The following is a 15,917-nucleotide window of genomic DNA, read 5'->3' as shown; positions in this document are numbered from 1 at the left end:
ACATATTGAGACGTGAGTGTTGCTTTTGAACAATCCAACCAATCATTGGGCGCATCTAGACAAACTAGTGACCCCAGTGGAGGAACTTTTCGTGTGGTGAGAACACGTAAACCCCACACAGGAAGACCCAAGCCCAAATTCCGACCACCAACCTCAGCGTGTGTACTAACTGCTAGCCACACGTGCTGTCTTATTATTATTATTGCAAATGGTGTTAATTTTCTCCCCGCTCATGTGATCGGGCTATTAGAGAACGCGAGGCAAGAGTGAGTCAGCGTTTCTAGGAGCAGACACTGTGTTGTGCTGTGAGGAAACGTTTTAAGGTCAAAACACAAAAAGGTCCAGCTCGTTGTATCTTGCTGGATTGAAACATAATCTCATTTCCTGCGCTCGCCAAGGGAATCATAAAGTGTATAAAATGAGACGGCGAAAAGACTTTGACTTGGTGTTGGTTATATAATGGATGCTGCAAGGATTTAAAGCTTCTTCCTCCCTCTTCCCGTCACAGGAATCCGATCTTGGGATGTGGACCTCAACCGATGCGACCTTGAGCAGCAGCTGCAGCTGTTCATAACGAGACACTCCGCCCATTTTTCCTCAGATGTCAAAGGTCAGTCATGAACATTGGCTGGAAAAGGTTCGGTGTTCCCATGTCATTTTGGTTGAAAGTATCGTGTCACCAGTCAAAAATGTCAGAGTTTCTTATTAGTTTCTGAAATAAAATATAAAATAAAAATGTAAACACTACTGAGCACGAATACAACATTCTCTTGTAGGTTCGGAGATCTGTAGCTCTTTGTTGAAAATATATATAAAAAAAAAATATATATATATATATATATATATATATATATATATATATATACAGTATATTTAAAGTATTGCACTCTTGTTATCATAAAAGTGGAGAAAAAAATTTAACTAATAGAAATATGGCTGCATATTTTAGTCACCGACACAGTAATTTAATAACATTGGAGAAAATTTAGTTAAAATTAAAAAGAGGATTTGTGTTGGTCATTTGTCTGCCACTAGATGGCATCATTGCATTTGTAAGACATTGATGATAGCTCAGTGTATGCATCTAATCTTTAACATGAAGTAACTTGTGAAATTCTGCACATTTTTAAAATTGTAAAATACAACTTGACCCCAGTCTCCACAAATATATGCATTATTATGGCATTTATTAAAGCTCAATTTTGACGTGGACGTTTGTGCTGCGTTGCGTTTGGAATTCCACCAGTACAGGCTTTACAAGTAATGGGCGGTCATTAATCGCGCGTAAAACAAAATAAAAAAGAGTGGGGTTAAAGTAACTTTAAATTAATTAAAAAAATAAAGCACTAATTTTGACACCCCTAGTAAAAAAATACAAATAAAAATGGAAATAAGTGTTTTTCACAGGACAGCGACGCTATGCAAGTATAACTCGAGTGTAATGAAGCGTAACGCGTCACGAAGTAAAGCACGACGACATTTGCAGAGTGACAAGAAACACCACTGAACACCTTTGGCTTGAAATGCTGAGTCGACGTCCGCTGCGGGGAGGAGGAGGACGGTGGAGGCTGCCGCTATCGATTACCAACATGAATGCAAACGATCAATAGCACTTCAATGGAGGGAGGTGGTCAGAAATAGATGAGAATCGCCTTGCACAAAACTTTCCACTGTGGGAAAGTCGGAGACCTCCACGAGCTGCATTCGGCCTTTGTGGTGCTGAGAAGACGAGGAGGAAGGCTGCAAGCAGCTTCATTAGTTTGCTCGAAAATGACTTCAAAGGCTGCATTGATTGAATTCACTAAGTTACTTTTCTATTTTCAACTTGACTGGGGATGACCTTCAGCCAGCAAAACTTTCCAGAATTATCAATACGTCAAAATTACAATCACAGTCTACATGGACCGACATCAATGCGTTAATTCATTCTTTGCCATCATTCCAATGATTTATTTATTTATTTTTATTTTTTTAAGTGAAATTTAAAACAAAAAACACTTCATCAAATATGGGTCCTTGCTATTAATACTAAATTCTTTATTTTAATTAAATTTTATTTAAATTCAAGTTGGATTGGACTAATTTTCCTATGAATTCTCTTTTTATTATTTAAAACCTTAAACATTTCTTGACAATAATATATGTGACCTTACGAGTCACATAAACATAAAACACTAAACATGACATTCTGAATAATATTACATTTGTGGAATACAAATGATCAATCCAGCCGTTTTTTTATCCATCTAAAGGGGCGGCCATTTTGCCACTTGTTGTCCACTCAAGATGACATCACAGTTGCTCAGGCACCGACCAATCACAGCTCAGCTGTTTTCTGAAGCTGCGCTGTGATTGGTTGTTACCTGAGCCCTGAGGTAACTGTGATGTCATCTTCAATTCACAGCAAGTGGCAAAATGGCCGCCCCCTGAGATGAATTAGGATTACATTAAAAAATTGTTTTTTAGAACTATGCAAGAGAGCTATGAAATCTTCTTGCTTTCCTTCCTATTCATTGTCAAAAAAAAATGAAGTTTAAGTTACCACAACGTGTATGATGGCTAATTTGACTTATCTGTCGTAGCGCAAAGCTGGAAATAGTTGACCATGTAGTCAACCCACCAAAAAGTTAGTCTGTAAAAGTTTGAAAGGATCATGGAAGTATTTTAGAAGTCTTTACATGAACAAGCAGCACTTTTGAGCTCAAGCGCGTCTCCCAGAACTTGTTCTAATTTTCCTTATCAGTACACGAAGAGGAAAATGTGCTTTTGTCCTCTCGTGTTTGTTCTCTTTGCTTTTCTGGCACGTCATTAAGACTTGATCGCCTGTGGTCTTAAAGGGGTATTTTTACCTCAAAAATCCAAACAGTTGGCCGTTTTAGCCTCTTACCTCGCGTTGCATATCTTAAATTTAGCTAATGCCGGTTTAGCACCACTCTGCTCAGCCTCGGGATTTTGCTTCCGACCTTTGAGATTTAATCGTTTTTGTAAGGTTGGACTGTTGAAGCCGATTGGATTGACACTTAATTTTTAATCCGGTACCGTTCAGTTGTATTTAACTTTAAGTAGTACCGTTGCATTTCATATTTTAGAACGGAGGTATTTAGTTAGGTGAGGTTTTTGTGGTTGCGTTTGGGCAGCAAACGTTTGATGAGTCCTACTGCTCGGTCTAAGCAAATGTGAGTCTTGAGCCTCAGACTGTTGACATCTTCCCCTTAGTGACAATAGAATAATGATGCGTCACGTAAACAATTCTTCAACAAAAAGTCCAAATATATATATATATACCATAGAACACATTTATGCCACCCACTGCAACACCTGCGCACCTTTTGTGTATGTATGAGGATTGTTAGGAGGGATGCTATCAAGTAGCGGCTACGCTAAGTGTTGTCATCACTCTTAAGCTGCGCTGGCGCCACAGCGGCGTTCCATGATACGCTCGGAAAGCTCTTTTCCCCAATGTCGGGATCGTGTTGCTCGACTCGACAACCGAGCCTTTTACCGATATCCCTCCCGCTTTTCCCGTCACGAAGGCGCGTGCAACAGCTACTCAAATGAGATGTAGCGTTTTTCTTCTTATTAATTGTATCATCATAGATGAAGGATGTCAAAAAAATCGCTGACATTCTACCCAGAATGTCCAAACATGTTGAAGTTCAAAATGGAACCTTCCACCATTTCTAGAGTAATTCGCCAAAAGCTGTCTCCATTGAGTCCCATCATAAATCATCATTTTTCATGTTTTTTCATGCACTGTACACCTGATGTGTTATAGTGCATTTCCCACCATTACCCAACTTCAGTGGGGCCTCAACTAAAGCTAGAAAAAAAAAAAGTGAGTTGACAGTCTTAAAATCACATAATTCACCAGGTGGCGCTGGAGAGCTAAGTATCATTATTGATAATAATTAGATTTGATGTCTTTGCCAAGTGACCGAGCTTTCTCCATAACATGTTATCATGGTGGGGATCGAGAGAACAGGCCTGTGTGTGCGTGGACGCAGTGTCACAGCGCAGCTTCAGGAAACAGCTGAGCTGTGATTGGTCGTTGCCTGAGCCCTGAGCAACTGTGACGTCATCTTCAGTAGACAGCAAAATCTAGCCGTTTTTGTCCATCTCAAGGGGCGGCCATTTTGCCACTTGCTGGCTCAGGCAACGACCAATCACAGCTCACCTGTTTTCTGAAGCTGCGCTGTGATTGGTTGTTACCTGAGATCTGAGCAACATTGATGTCATCTTTGACAGCAAGTGGCAAAATGGCCGCCGGCTGAGATGAGGATAAAAAAATGGCTGGATTTTGCTTCTTAACTCATATTCCACAAATGTAATATTAACTCATTCACTGCCATTGACGGTTATAGACGTCAAAAAATCATTTTAACTATTTATATTAGTTTTAACATTTTTTTCTACTTTTGTTAACAAGAGTATGAAAACCTAGAATTTTTTTTATTGTACATTTAGAACAGTTTTAAAATGTGTGATTAATTGTGAGTTAACTAGTGATGTCATGCGATTAATTATGATTTTAAAAAATTAATCGCCTGGCGCCCCAAATTTTTAATAACGTTTTCTTTTTTTAAATCATTCATTCACTGCCATTGACGGCTATAAACGTCAAAAATTCATTTAAACTATTTCTATTAGTTTAACATTTTTTTCTACTTTTGTTAACAAGAGTATGAAAACCTAGAATTTTTGTTATTGTACATTTAGAACAGATTTAATGTGTGATTAATTGTGAGTTAACTAGTGATGTCATGCGATTAATTATGATTAAAATTTTTAATTGCCTGGCGCCCCAAATTTTTAATAATTTTTTTTTAAATTTTTTAATATTCATTCACTGCCATTGACGGCTATAAACGTCAAAAATTCATTTAAACTATTTCTATTAGTTTAACATTTTTTTCTACTTTTGTTAACAAGAGTATGAAAACCTAGAATTTTTGTTATTGTACATTTAGAACAGTTTTAAAATGTGTGATTAATTGTGAGTTAACTAGTGATGTCATGCGATTAATTATGATTAAAATTTTTAATCGCCTGGCGCCCCAAATTTTTAATAAAGTTTTTTTTATTTTTTAATATTCATTCACTGCCATTGACGGCTATAAACGTCAAAAATTAATTTAAACTATTTCTATTAGTTTCACATTTTTTTCCACTTTTGTTAACAAGAGTATGAAAACCTAGAATTTTTATATTGTACATTTAGAACACATGTAAGATTTGTGATTAATCAATTATTGAAGTCATGCGATTAATTACAATTAAAAATTTTAATCATCTGTTGCCCCTAATTTTTAATAAGCTTTTTTTTTTTAATTGTATTTGAATATTGAAGTCGTAGTTGTTTGTCATCGACGTTGCTGAGCAAGCAGTAAAGCAAAACTCGCTGGTTGAATTTTGCTGCGTCACATTTCCTGTCCTGACCTCCGCTGCCAAGTGACACAGCAGGTCTGCTTGTTGGCTTCACCTTTTGTCGCAGCGCAAATTCCAAGAGATGCGCGCGTGTGTGCGTGTGAGATGAAAAGAAAGCCCAGCGAGCTTTCACCACTCCCTCGGGATTCACGAATCTCATTTACAATCTGGTCAAGGTTCCCCGAGATTCACATTGACCTTGCGAACAAACGGCAGTCGCGCTTGCGTGTTTCCTCCCTCGTCATACAACACGTGCTGACATTGCGGTACATGCACGACACATATGAGCAGCGTCAGCTTCACGGGAGCCGACATTTCCCATTCCGGCGGCCGAGACTCGAATCTACGCGCGGGGGCCTTTTCCGCTTAGTCGACTCGTTTGAATTCCACCTCAGTGCGCGTTGCCTCGTCGTCTTGCACGTTCCAGGAAAACACGCAAGTGGCCAGAGGCGGTGACTGCTGCCAATGCACTTGTTAATTGGGCCTGTAACTTGTTTACACTTGGGGTGTCAAAATGAGTGCGTTCATTTTGAGTTAATTTCAGGTTCCTTTAATGCCGCTCTTTTTTTTTTTTTTACACGCGATTAATGACCGCCACTTACTTGGAAAGCCTGAATTCTGGGGTCACGTTGTATTTTGCAATTTTTAAAATGTGAAGAATCTCACATGTTGATTAAATGCATGCACTGAGCTATCACCGATGTCTTACAAATGCAATTATGCCATCTAGTGGCAGAAGAATGACCTCAACACAAATCAGTATCACACTCGTATTTTACAATAAATGGTAAATCTTTGTAATTTTAACTTAATTTTATAAATTATTATGAAATTACTTTATCAATGATTAAAAGATGCCGGCATATTTCTATTAGTTTAACATTTTCATGTTAACAAGAGTATGACAACTTAGAAAAAGGAATGTATTGTACATTTTATTGTTACATTTAGCACAGATATAAAATTTGCGATTAATCGTGCGTTAACCATTGACGGCATGCGATTAAATATGATTACAAATTTTAACGGCTTCACACCCTTAGTTCACACGCAACGAAAGCTAGTTGATGCATACATTTTGCCTGGTAGATGCATCCTGTATGTGGATGGCTAGTTGGTAGGAATGTCGGTGTGAGAGTATAGGTTGTAGGTATGAGCATGAAAAGCCTACTTGAACAGCTGAACTTTTATTGGGGGGGGGGGGTTAATCCTAATGCGAATCTTAATGCGATTGGTCAACACAGCCACATCTATGGCTAGAAATATATGAATAGAAAATACAATACAATTCGTTTCAGGCAATTTTAAGGAAAATTATCTAAAAAAAAAAAAAATGATGTTATTGTTTTTTTTTGGGGGGGTGGGGAATTTGATTCATAAAAACGACTAGTGGTATCCATACTTGGTATCGGTGACTACTCAAGAGTTGAGTACTCATGCTTCTATCGGTCTAAAAAAAGTGGTATGGAATATCCTAGTAGTTGATATGTAATCATAAAAACTATATCACGGCTAACCGCCGGCAAGTGCGCTTGAAGGTTTTGCAGCATTTCACCAAAAATAAATGCGATACAAAAACTGCAAGTACAAAGGTGATGCACAAGCATCTAAAAAAAAAAAAAGTATTGTTGTTGTGCAATTTACATATCACCTGATTAGTCGACTAATCACAAAAATAGTTTGTGAATAGTCCATTTTTTAAATAATTGTTTGTAGCAGGCCTAGCCACTTGTAAGAGGGTGTGTAGACTTGTGCAACCACAATTTCAGTTATTTATTTTGACATCCCCTCTCAAACATAATTTTTTCAATTGTATCATACAGGTCAAAGGTCACATATATTTATATGACAAAAACCCGGCAAGGGTGTGTAGACTTTTTATATAGACTGTTGGTGATAGACATGCAAAAATAAAAAAAGGTAATTTTCCAAGAACAAATAATCATTCAAGTCGAACCTCTGATTGATCGCCTCATTTCTCCAGAGGCGTCTCAGCACTTTTTGTTGTGTTTTGTGCATGTTTGAAGAAACGACAACAAGCCAAACTGCCGCGCCTGTGCCCATATTTTCTCTTTTATAGCCGACATGCCCGAGGCTTGTGGGTGTCGTAGTGTCTTAAGCCATCTGCTGTACAAACACATTTCATTCAAATGGATAAATTGCATTCACACGGCAAAAAAAAAGAAGAAAAAAAGGGCCACGTCAGACGAAGCAAACGATGATTTTTCCCCCCCCCCGTCAATTCCCAGCTGTTGTTTTCTTGCACTCGTTTTTCAATAAGTTACACAGTGAAATAGTCAAATACGTCTCAGGAGGAAATGGGCTGTCTCTAAACTGACTTGGGAAACTTTCAGGTGGGAGGGTGCGTTCTTCCGGAGTGCTTCATTGCGTCATGTATTATTGAGAGATGAGTGTTTCATTATGCAAAGTGTTGATATTGATCACAAGAGAGCGAATATTTTGGTTGACTTCATTTAGCAAAAATAATGAAGATTTTCCCCCACCTTTGTGAGCCAATGCACATATTTTACATGAGAGAAAAAAAATCACACAACCTAAAAAAAAAAAAAAGGCCCAATATGTGGATACACGTTTTAATTGCCACCTAGTGGAAGAGCATTTAATTATTCTGCCTGTCATAACGAGTGGCATAGATCATTGGGCAAACATGCATTATTTGTAATAAATAAATCCTTTACAGAGCAATTCGCATATTAATCAAATTAAATTTCGATGGCACACTGCTTTGTTGACATTTTAGATACGCTATGTCAGTGAATCCAAAAGCTTTTGGTACGACACGGCCAAGTTCTAAACCACCGCAAACACGCACGCACGCACGCTAAATCAAACAGAGCTTTATTGAGTTCTATTTTTAAGCAATCAATGTCATACGGTACGGTGGCCCTGAAGTATCAAACTTCCTCACAATTGAACATTCGGCCAATTCACAGAAGAGAAACTTGAATTGAAAAGTAGAGACAAACCACTTTCAAGTGGCTTTTACTGGCCCAAGAAAACTGAATTAAGGGATGATGATAGCGTTATGACTTGTTAACTTTACAGTCTGAAGAAAGATTATACGCTCAGGATTGATCGACCAATCAATCGTTGAATACTTTATGTCATCAAGTTTTTATTTTAAGTAGGTTAAAAAAATATATATATATATATATAAAAAAGGAGAGCAATGATGATGACATGTCAAATCGGTAAAATTACCGAATGAACAATACTGAGCTCTCCAGGAAAAAAATAAAAAATAAAAATGAAGTAGGTTAACCAGTTAGCAACTGTCGAATGAGAGGTTGGTCATTCAAACACACGCAGCGGCAATACGTAATATACAAGTCAAGTGTATTTTTAGCTCTTAATAATCACATAAAGAGTCTCAAAATGTTAACAAACCCACATTTCACAAAAATCAACAACATATTTAATATGTAATCATATCTAATGTTGTATAATATATCAAATGGATGCATTTCTTCTTCTTCTATTAAACAGGTTTTGAATGTTTAGGTCCAAAGATAAAAATAAATAATTAAACAAATCCCACGGTATCGTTATGTTTAATTGGCGTTTGGAAGCTCTGCTGATCTTTTGCCCCCTCTGCCGGCAATGTAGTGTAACTGAAGATTTTCTAAACGTTCAAAAAGCATTTTTAACAAACCAACATTTTTTTAAACATCACTTCACAATTTATCTCTTTTTATTGTACTATATATTCGTTGTTATTCATTTATCAACCCAACTTTACTGCTTCACACGCAACTTAAAAAAAAAATAACAGCAACAGATTTTTGTCGCCACAATCAATAAATTGTATTTTTGCATTGTAATACAATAAATTACTATTTATATTCTTACTATTACTATTATTATTTCATTTGATAGTTCCTTTAAGATGATGATGATTTTTTTTTTTATACCCTTCAATTCTATCTGACTTCGATCTCCTTCGTCTTCGTCCCTGAACGGCGGCTGCCCCTGTGTGACGTCATCACAAGTGACCGCACGACGGGGCAGGAGATTGCTGGTGCGCCGTTGCGCGCACGTACGCAGGCGCAACTAGCTGAGCCATGCGAACCCCCAGCCCCTCCCTCCTCCCTCCCTCCCTCCCTCCCTCCTCCCTCCTCCCCCCTCCCCCCTCCCCCCTCCCATCGCGCTGCACTGTGCACTCGCACGGTGCAGACAGCCGTTGCCGCATCCTGGCGCGCACCGCACCGCAGCGCATCGCAGCGCCGCCACGCTGCATATGACGAGTCTCCTCCTCCGTCTACGCACACACGCGCGTGCACGCGCACGGTCGCCGCTCATCTCTTCCTTGTAGTCGCGCAACTCACCGGCTAAAGTGTCACGTCCAGCGCAAAGGTACGTCTTGTTTGTTATTCCGTGCTGACGTTTTTGCATGCTGTGATGTTGACGTTTTTTTTGTTTTGTTTGTTTTCTGTTTTTCAACCTGTCAAACGGGCAGCTTGTCGCATCAATCCCGTTTCCCCAAAACCTTTTTTTTATTTTAAGTGTGGCGGTAAAGATCGAGGATCAAGTCAGTTAATGTGTCTTGACATAAGATGAGGCAGTAGTCCAAGGCTTGATCCAAAGTAACGGGATTAATGCTGCAGCCGATTGACTTGTCCCACCTTGCGTAAGGTTAGATGGACAAATAGACCCCCCCCCCCGCCTACGCCCCCTCCCCGCCCCCTCCCCGTTTTGAAGCACCTTCGCAAAAAAATAAAGGAGCGAGATGGCGCAGGTTCTGCAACATGAACCCAATGACCCCCCCCCCCCCCCCCCCGGCAAGCAAAAGTCTGTTAAAGCACTGGCAAGCTGGTGGCAGGGTCGTCGTCATGGTTACGAGTTGGCGCGCTGCCGCCGCCGCTGCTGGTTTATGATGGGATGGCGTCATCTGGTGACCACGCAGGTCGTGGCCGGGTGCTTCTTTTTTTTTTGATGATTCATTCAAGCCCGTGGTGCTGATGGCGCCTCACTGCAGTGGAACCACCTTCTGTGCGTGTGCGTGCGTGCGCGTGCGTGCGCGTGTGTGTGCTAGATATGGAAAAACATCAGCTAGTTATCAGATCAATGGGGGGGGATAGTGACTCAGCAAAACTTGTGCGTGTGTGTATTTGTTTCTCCTGTGTTGTTTTCATATTTACAGTATAGCCTTGACTTATAATTTCATTTCTTCCGTGACTCATAACTCGACTCACTTGTATATCAAATCACCTTTTCCCAATGGAATACATTAAAATGTCAGGAATCCGTTCCAGCCCTGCACCAAATCGAAAATAGCATAGTATTGTAAAACATTAAAAAAAAAAAAAAAACAGTAAGATATAATAAAAGGAAAAATGAAATCCGCCAAACACCTTTCGGGTGAGCTAGAACAGAGACTCCAGATTCTTGTAAGTGTCCAAATACTTTTGTCCACACAGGGTTCAGTTTAGCTTAGTATACAGTAGCAGCATTTGAACATGTCAAGTAACAGTCAGTTGCAATTTTAACTGGAGTTCCTCAGGGAAGCTTTTTAGGTCCATGGCTTTTCTCTCTCTCTCTTTAATATAAATTTGCCTCCTTGTCCTGGTGGTGAGGAAAATAGCAGCAGCGCCGCTGACTTCTGACCACACAAATTGACAATAAATTCTCTAAGATAGACTCCAAATAATGTAAGAAATCTTCCCTGCAGTGTGGAAAGTTCCTTATAGATGTGAAGAGACAAGAAACGGCTCTGCATTTTTCATCTCTTGTTCGGGGAATGACCACATTATTATTATTATTATTATTATTTATTCCATATCCATAGGCTTTCATCAACAAAGCATATAGTATAATATAGTATAGCGGTTATCACAATTTTGCAAGGTTATTTTAATTAACGCAAACTAACGATAAAACTAAAATTCAAAAAAACAATTTCGTTAACAAAATGAAATAAAAACGAAAACTAACTGAAACTACATTTTATGTTTACAAAGCTAACTAAAACTATAATTGTAGCAAAAATGTCCTTTGTTTTCCTATTTGGTAATTCATTTAATGCATGATCCTTTGGGGATGATTTTAAATGTGATTTCACGTCGATTTATTTCGATATTAGCCGCAACAAGGACGTTTGAAAGTGTGTCACACGGAAGTGATGTCATCGAGCAGCAGCCAATAGAAAAGCACCTTCAGATGACGTCGCTCCTCGGTGACAATTTTCATTCTTGACTTTTGGCTCCAATGGCTTAACTCGCCTGCTTTTTCCATTTAACTCAGCCCAAATGCAACTAAGAAATGTTTTACTTGTCTCATTTTACCATTGTGTTTTTTAAATATTGCTCACAAGTAATACACCGGTTTATTATACTCAAACTAACTATAACTCAACTAATACTGGGCATTTTTACCTGAAAACTAATTAAAACTACATAAAAAAAAAAAAAACTCTTAACGAAATCAAAACGAACTAAAATTTGTCACAATTTTCGGTGGTGTTCCTCAAGGGGGCGTTTTAGGTCCCATCATTTTTCCTAAACCGGTGCCCATCTGCCCAGAGTGGTAGAAGCTGTCCGCATGATTATTTTTGTTTTTGTTTTGCCTGCCGGTGCGTAGATTACCTGTCGTGTCGCGATCGAATTTGCGACTCACTGCGAAGGCGCGCCGCCGGCACAGAGATTAGCCGGCAGCTCGTCGTAACCCGGGATCACATGACACAGCAGACGGCTCATTTAGATGAGGCCCATTGATTGAGATCATCTTCACGGAAACACGCACGCACTGCGCGCGCGGCTCCATCCCGTCTAATATGTCTAAGTAGCTTAAGCAGCGAGCGTTCCGAAACGGCCGCAGGCCCTCGTGATTCTTCCAGGACCAACTCATTAACAAACTTCATTAAGTGGTCTTATTAAAGTGTTAGCCCGCTTTTCTTTGCGTGGCTAAATGTTCGTATGGTTTTGATGGCTGGCCAACTTCAGACAGTCGTTTTTTTTTTTTTTTGCTAACGTTTGAGGACCAGCACAATCTGTTTCAGGGAAACATTTTTGAACACAAAAAACTTTCTATGTGTCCATGCATGCACATTATGAATGACACGCCTCATGCATTTCTTTTCCCCCAAAAATAATTCTTAACACGAGTGATAATTTTGTCGAAAAATTTTTTTTACAGACGAAAATTAAAATAGAAGCCATTCATTGAGACGATAACGTTCACTAAAATTGACTGACAATTACTATTACTACTACTAGAAATACAATCAGATTACTAAATTATTACTAAAACTTTAATTAATTTTGATCAAAAACTAGTCAGAATTAACACCGCTTAACATCGATTTATTTTATTTTAGGTGTGACAATTAGCAAACCTAAAGTGTAAAATAAAAGAAATACATCTGTCCGTCCGTCCGTCTTCTTCCGCTTATCCGGGGTCGGGTCGCGGGGGCAGCAGCTTTAGCAGGGAAGCCCAGACTTCCCTCTCCCCAGCCACTTCAGCCAGCTCATCCGACGGGACCCCAAGGCGTTCCCAGGACAGCTGAGAGACATAGTCTCTCCAGCGTGTCCTGGGTCGTCCCCGGGGCCTCCTGCCGGTAGGACATGCCCGGAACACCTCCCCAGGGAGGCGTCCAGGAGGCATCCGAACCAGATGCCCGAGCCACCTCAACTGGTTCCTCTCAACGTGAATAACGAGAAATACATCTGTCCTAACTTTAATTGACTTAAAAAAAAATATATATATATAAATTCTTAAATGTAGACATGTAAAAATGAGTCAACCTAAAAAAAAAACTGTCAGACTTAAACTTTAACAAACATTATGATTTTTTATTTCGAACGTACATAAATGATAATAATTTTAAAAAAAATTAAATAAAAATTATGAAGCCAAAACTTGCAAAAAAACAAAAAATGATAAGAAGAAAAAAACAAGAAAGAAAAGTTAACATCATATTAAGCAACAAGAGATATAAAGTAAGACAGTTATATACAGTTATAAATAAGATCACCTAAAATGAACAAATTTTAACTCTACTGACATGCTCACAAAGTGTCGTGATTATCCGTGCACGTTTTCGTAGCAAAGTTTCCTTTTTTCTCGCCATCAATTGCTTTCTTTATTCTGGCGCCAATGGAGGGAGGCTGAACGCCGCTGAACGCCGCTGAGCGCCACTGAGCCGCTACCTGCACGCTTGAGATAAGACTTCACGCTGAAATTTGATTTAGGAACACTTTTTTTTTTTGTGTGTGTGGCACTTTTGACAACCTGATAACAGAAAAGAGGCTTCCTTAGTGTTTCTCACTACAATTAAATTTTTTTCTTTCTTTTTTTTTTTTACTGATTTTGACTCTTTTCCCACATAAGAACAATATGGAATTCTTTTGGGGGGTGTTATCTCATGTTTTTATTTGTTACAGTGGACGCCAGGATAATATGGCTGTAACGTGTTGTAAACTTGCCAAGCTTACAGTATATGTTAACAAATCAACTTGCCATTGTGATTGGTTAGCTCCGATCCAATCATGAACCAGAAGTGTTGACATCATCCAAATGACGCGTTTTTATTGGTTTAGACATACAAATATGTCATGTCCATTATGGGGTTAAATATGGAATGGTCAAAAAAAAGGAAAAAAAAAGCAAGTGAATAGAATGAGTCTTTGGATACATGAATTCAAAGTGTGCTACACATGAAAAGTAAAAATGTACGCTAACTCGATGCAAAAAGTACTGCAAGCTGCATTCAAATTAGTTTGCAATGTTACCTATTTTATTGGTATTAAATTTAGTGATACTTTTGCAAACCACTAGAGGGAGCCAAGACTTCCTTTGAGCTACAATAAAAGCAGTTGTTTCATTATAGTCAATACAAAAACTCAACCTATAGTAAAGCACTCCGAAACAAAATTGTAAATTGAAATTGACCGAATTTGATGCTCTTTTCTCTTTTTTTATTTATTTATTTGTATTTAATGACAGGTGTCTTATCTTTTTGATGATCACCCAACCAAAACAACCATTTTAAGTCCAAGAAGAATTCTACTCTTTGGACAACAAACCAACTGAGACTTCATAACGGGAATATGAAGAAACTAGAGCTTGACAAGCTTGAATCGATTTGATTCCACCTCAGGGGTTTTCACTGCTTCTCCCAAAAAGAGGAATTCGGGCTTAGGAAGGCGTTAGATGCGAGATGGTCTACAATCTGTTTTGGATATGAAAAGCAGCAGAAAATCTCTTCTTCTCCCTCCCCCTCTGCAGTCCTCGTTTCCATAAATGAGACGAGCCGGCCTGGTTTTCTGCAGGATTTTCTTACTGGGGCTGCAGAAGCTGCACAGCCACATTTTTCTGTGTGCCCCGAAACTCCGATTGTCTCCCGGGAGTGACAACATCGTGATGACCAAGCAAAAAAATTTTTTTTTTGAAATGTAAGAGATGAAATGAGCGCTAATGCGAAGGTCCGATTTGTGGACGTTGCCGGTCTGGCGCTGGCTGACGTCAGCTGCGGAAAACGTCCATCGCTTCTTGACAAGCTGCCCCCAAAGGAGAGCCCGCTTCCATATCCGCCGTCCTCTCCAATTTGCTGACTCGGCCACGCGCCCGACACACCTGAAGCCGATCGTGACGAGCCGATGTTGGTGTGAAAACACGGCAGCTAACTTGATCGGGCTCGCCACTCAGGAGTTCGTCAGCCAAACCAGCAAAAATGTTTTTGAAATGATTGTGAAATATCATCCATTCATTCAGCAAAGCCTTTTTGAGGCTTCTGAAGGATTTAAGGGCTGACTTGGAGCCAATCAGAAGAAGGAGTCATGTCGTCTCGCATATCGTCAAATCGACAAATATCATCGACAAAGCTCATTTCATCTCTGCAATTGTGTGCGTTTAGCTCATTTCAGCACTTTGTGGCAATTGCTGCTGACCCTGCAAAGATCAAGTTTATTTTTTCATTTTTATAAATTTAGTTTGTTAGTTGGCATGTTAGTCAGTGGCTGATCTTATTTTTTTCTTGACGTTACTTCATTTTTTTGGTGTCAGTTTGTTTTTGGATTGCTTGTTAATTAGTTTCCAGTCGTTGATTTGTTGATCCTTAGTTAGTTAGTTAGTGGGCAGTGTTTGGGTAGAGGTTGGTTGGTTGTTATTTTTCTTTACAGTCGGTGGTTGGTAGGATAGTTAGTTTTTAGTCAGTTAGTGGTCTTTGTTTTTTTATTTTTGGTTGGTTAGTTAGTTTTTTGTTAACAGCTGGCAGTTAGTTAGTTAGTTAGTTAGCTACTGGTAGTGTTCGTTAATTTAACAGGTGATGGTGGGTTGGATAGTTAGTTAACTTGTTAGTTAGAAAGTTGTCGATTGATTTTTGTCTTTATTTATTTAAGTTTGTTTTTTTAGTTCATTGTTAGTGATAAGCAGTGATCAATGGTTGATTGGTGAGTTTTTTTGGTCACTTATTGGTCAGTTAGTTGGTCGGTTAGTTAGTTAGTTAGTAGGTAGCAATTAGTTGTTAATTAGTTTAA

The 15,917-nt window shown here is 39.0% G+C and overlaps 1 protein-coding gene across 2 annotated transcripts in view; it reads left to right on the top strand.

Annotated features, from left to right (window-relative positions):
• The window catches only part of map1ab (microtubule-associated protein 1Ab), a 36,790-nt gene that overhangs the window by 1,463 nt on the left and 19,410 nt on the right, over nt 1–15,917 (top strand). The window contains exon 2 of one of the 2 annotated variants that reach the window (XM_077567703.1): nt 509–610. In XM_077567703.1, coding sequence (XP_077423829.1) covers nt 509–610 — 102 coding nt within the window. Of the gene's footprint in view, nt 1–508; nt 611–9,739; nt 9,799–15,917 lie in introns of those variants that run through there. The other variant, XM_077567704.1, reaches the window with a different exon arrangement.

The sequence above is a fragment of the Vanacampus margaritifer genome, chromosome 6, assembly GCF_051991255.1.
Source record: "Vanacampus margaritifer isolate UIUO_Vmar chromosome 6, RoL_Vmar_1.0, whole genome shotgun sequence".
In the NCBI taxonomy this organism is placed as follows: domain Eukaryota; kingdom Metazoa; phylum Chordata; class Actinopteri; order Syngnathiformes; family Syngnathidae; genus Vanacampus; species Vanacampus margaritifer.
Note: the sequence above shows the minus strand (reverse complement) of the source record. Positions and strands in the feature narration are given on the sequence as shown.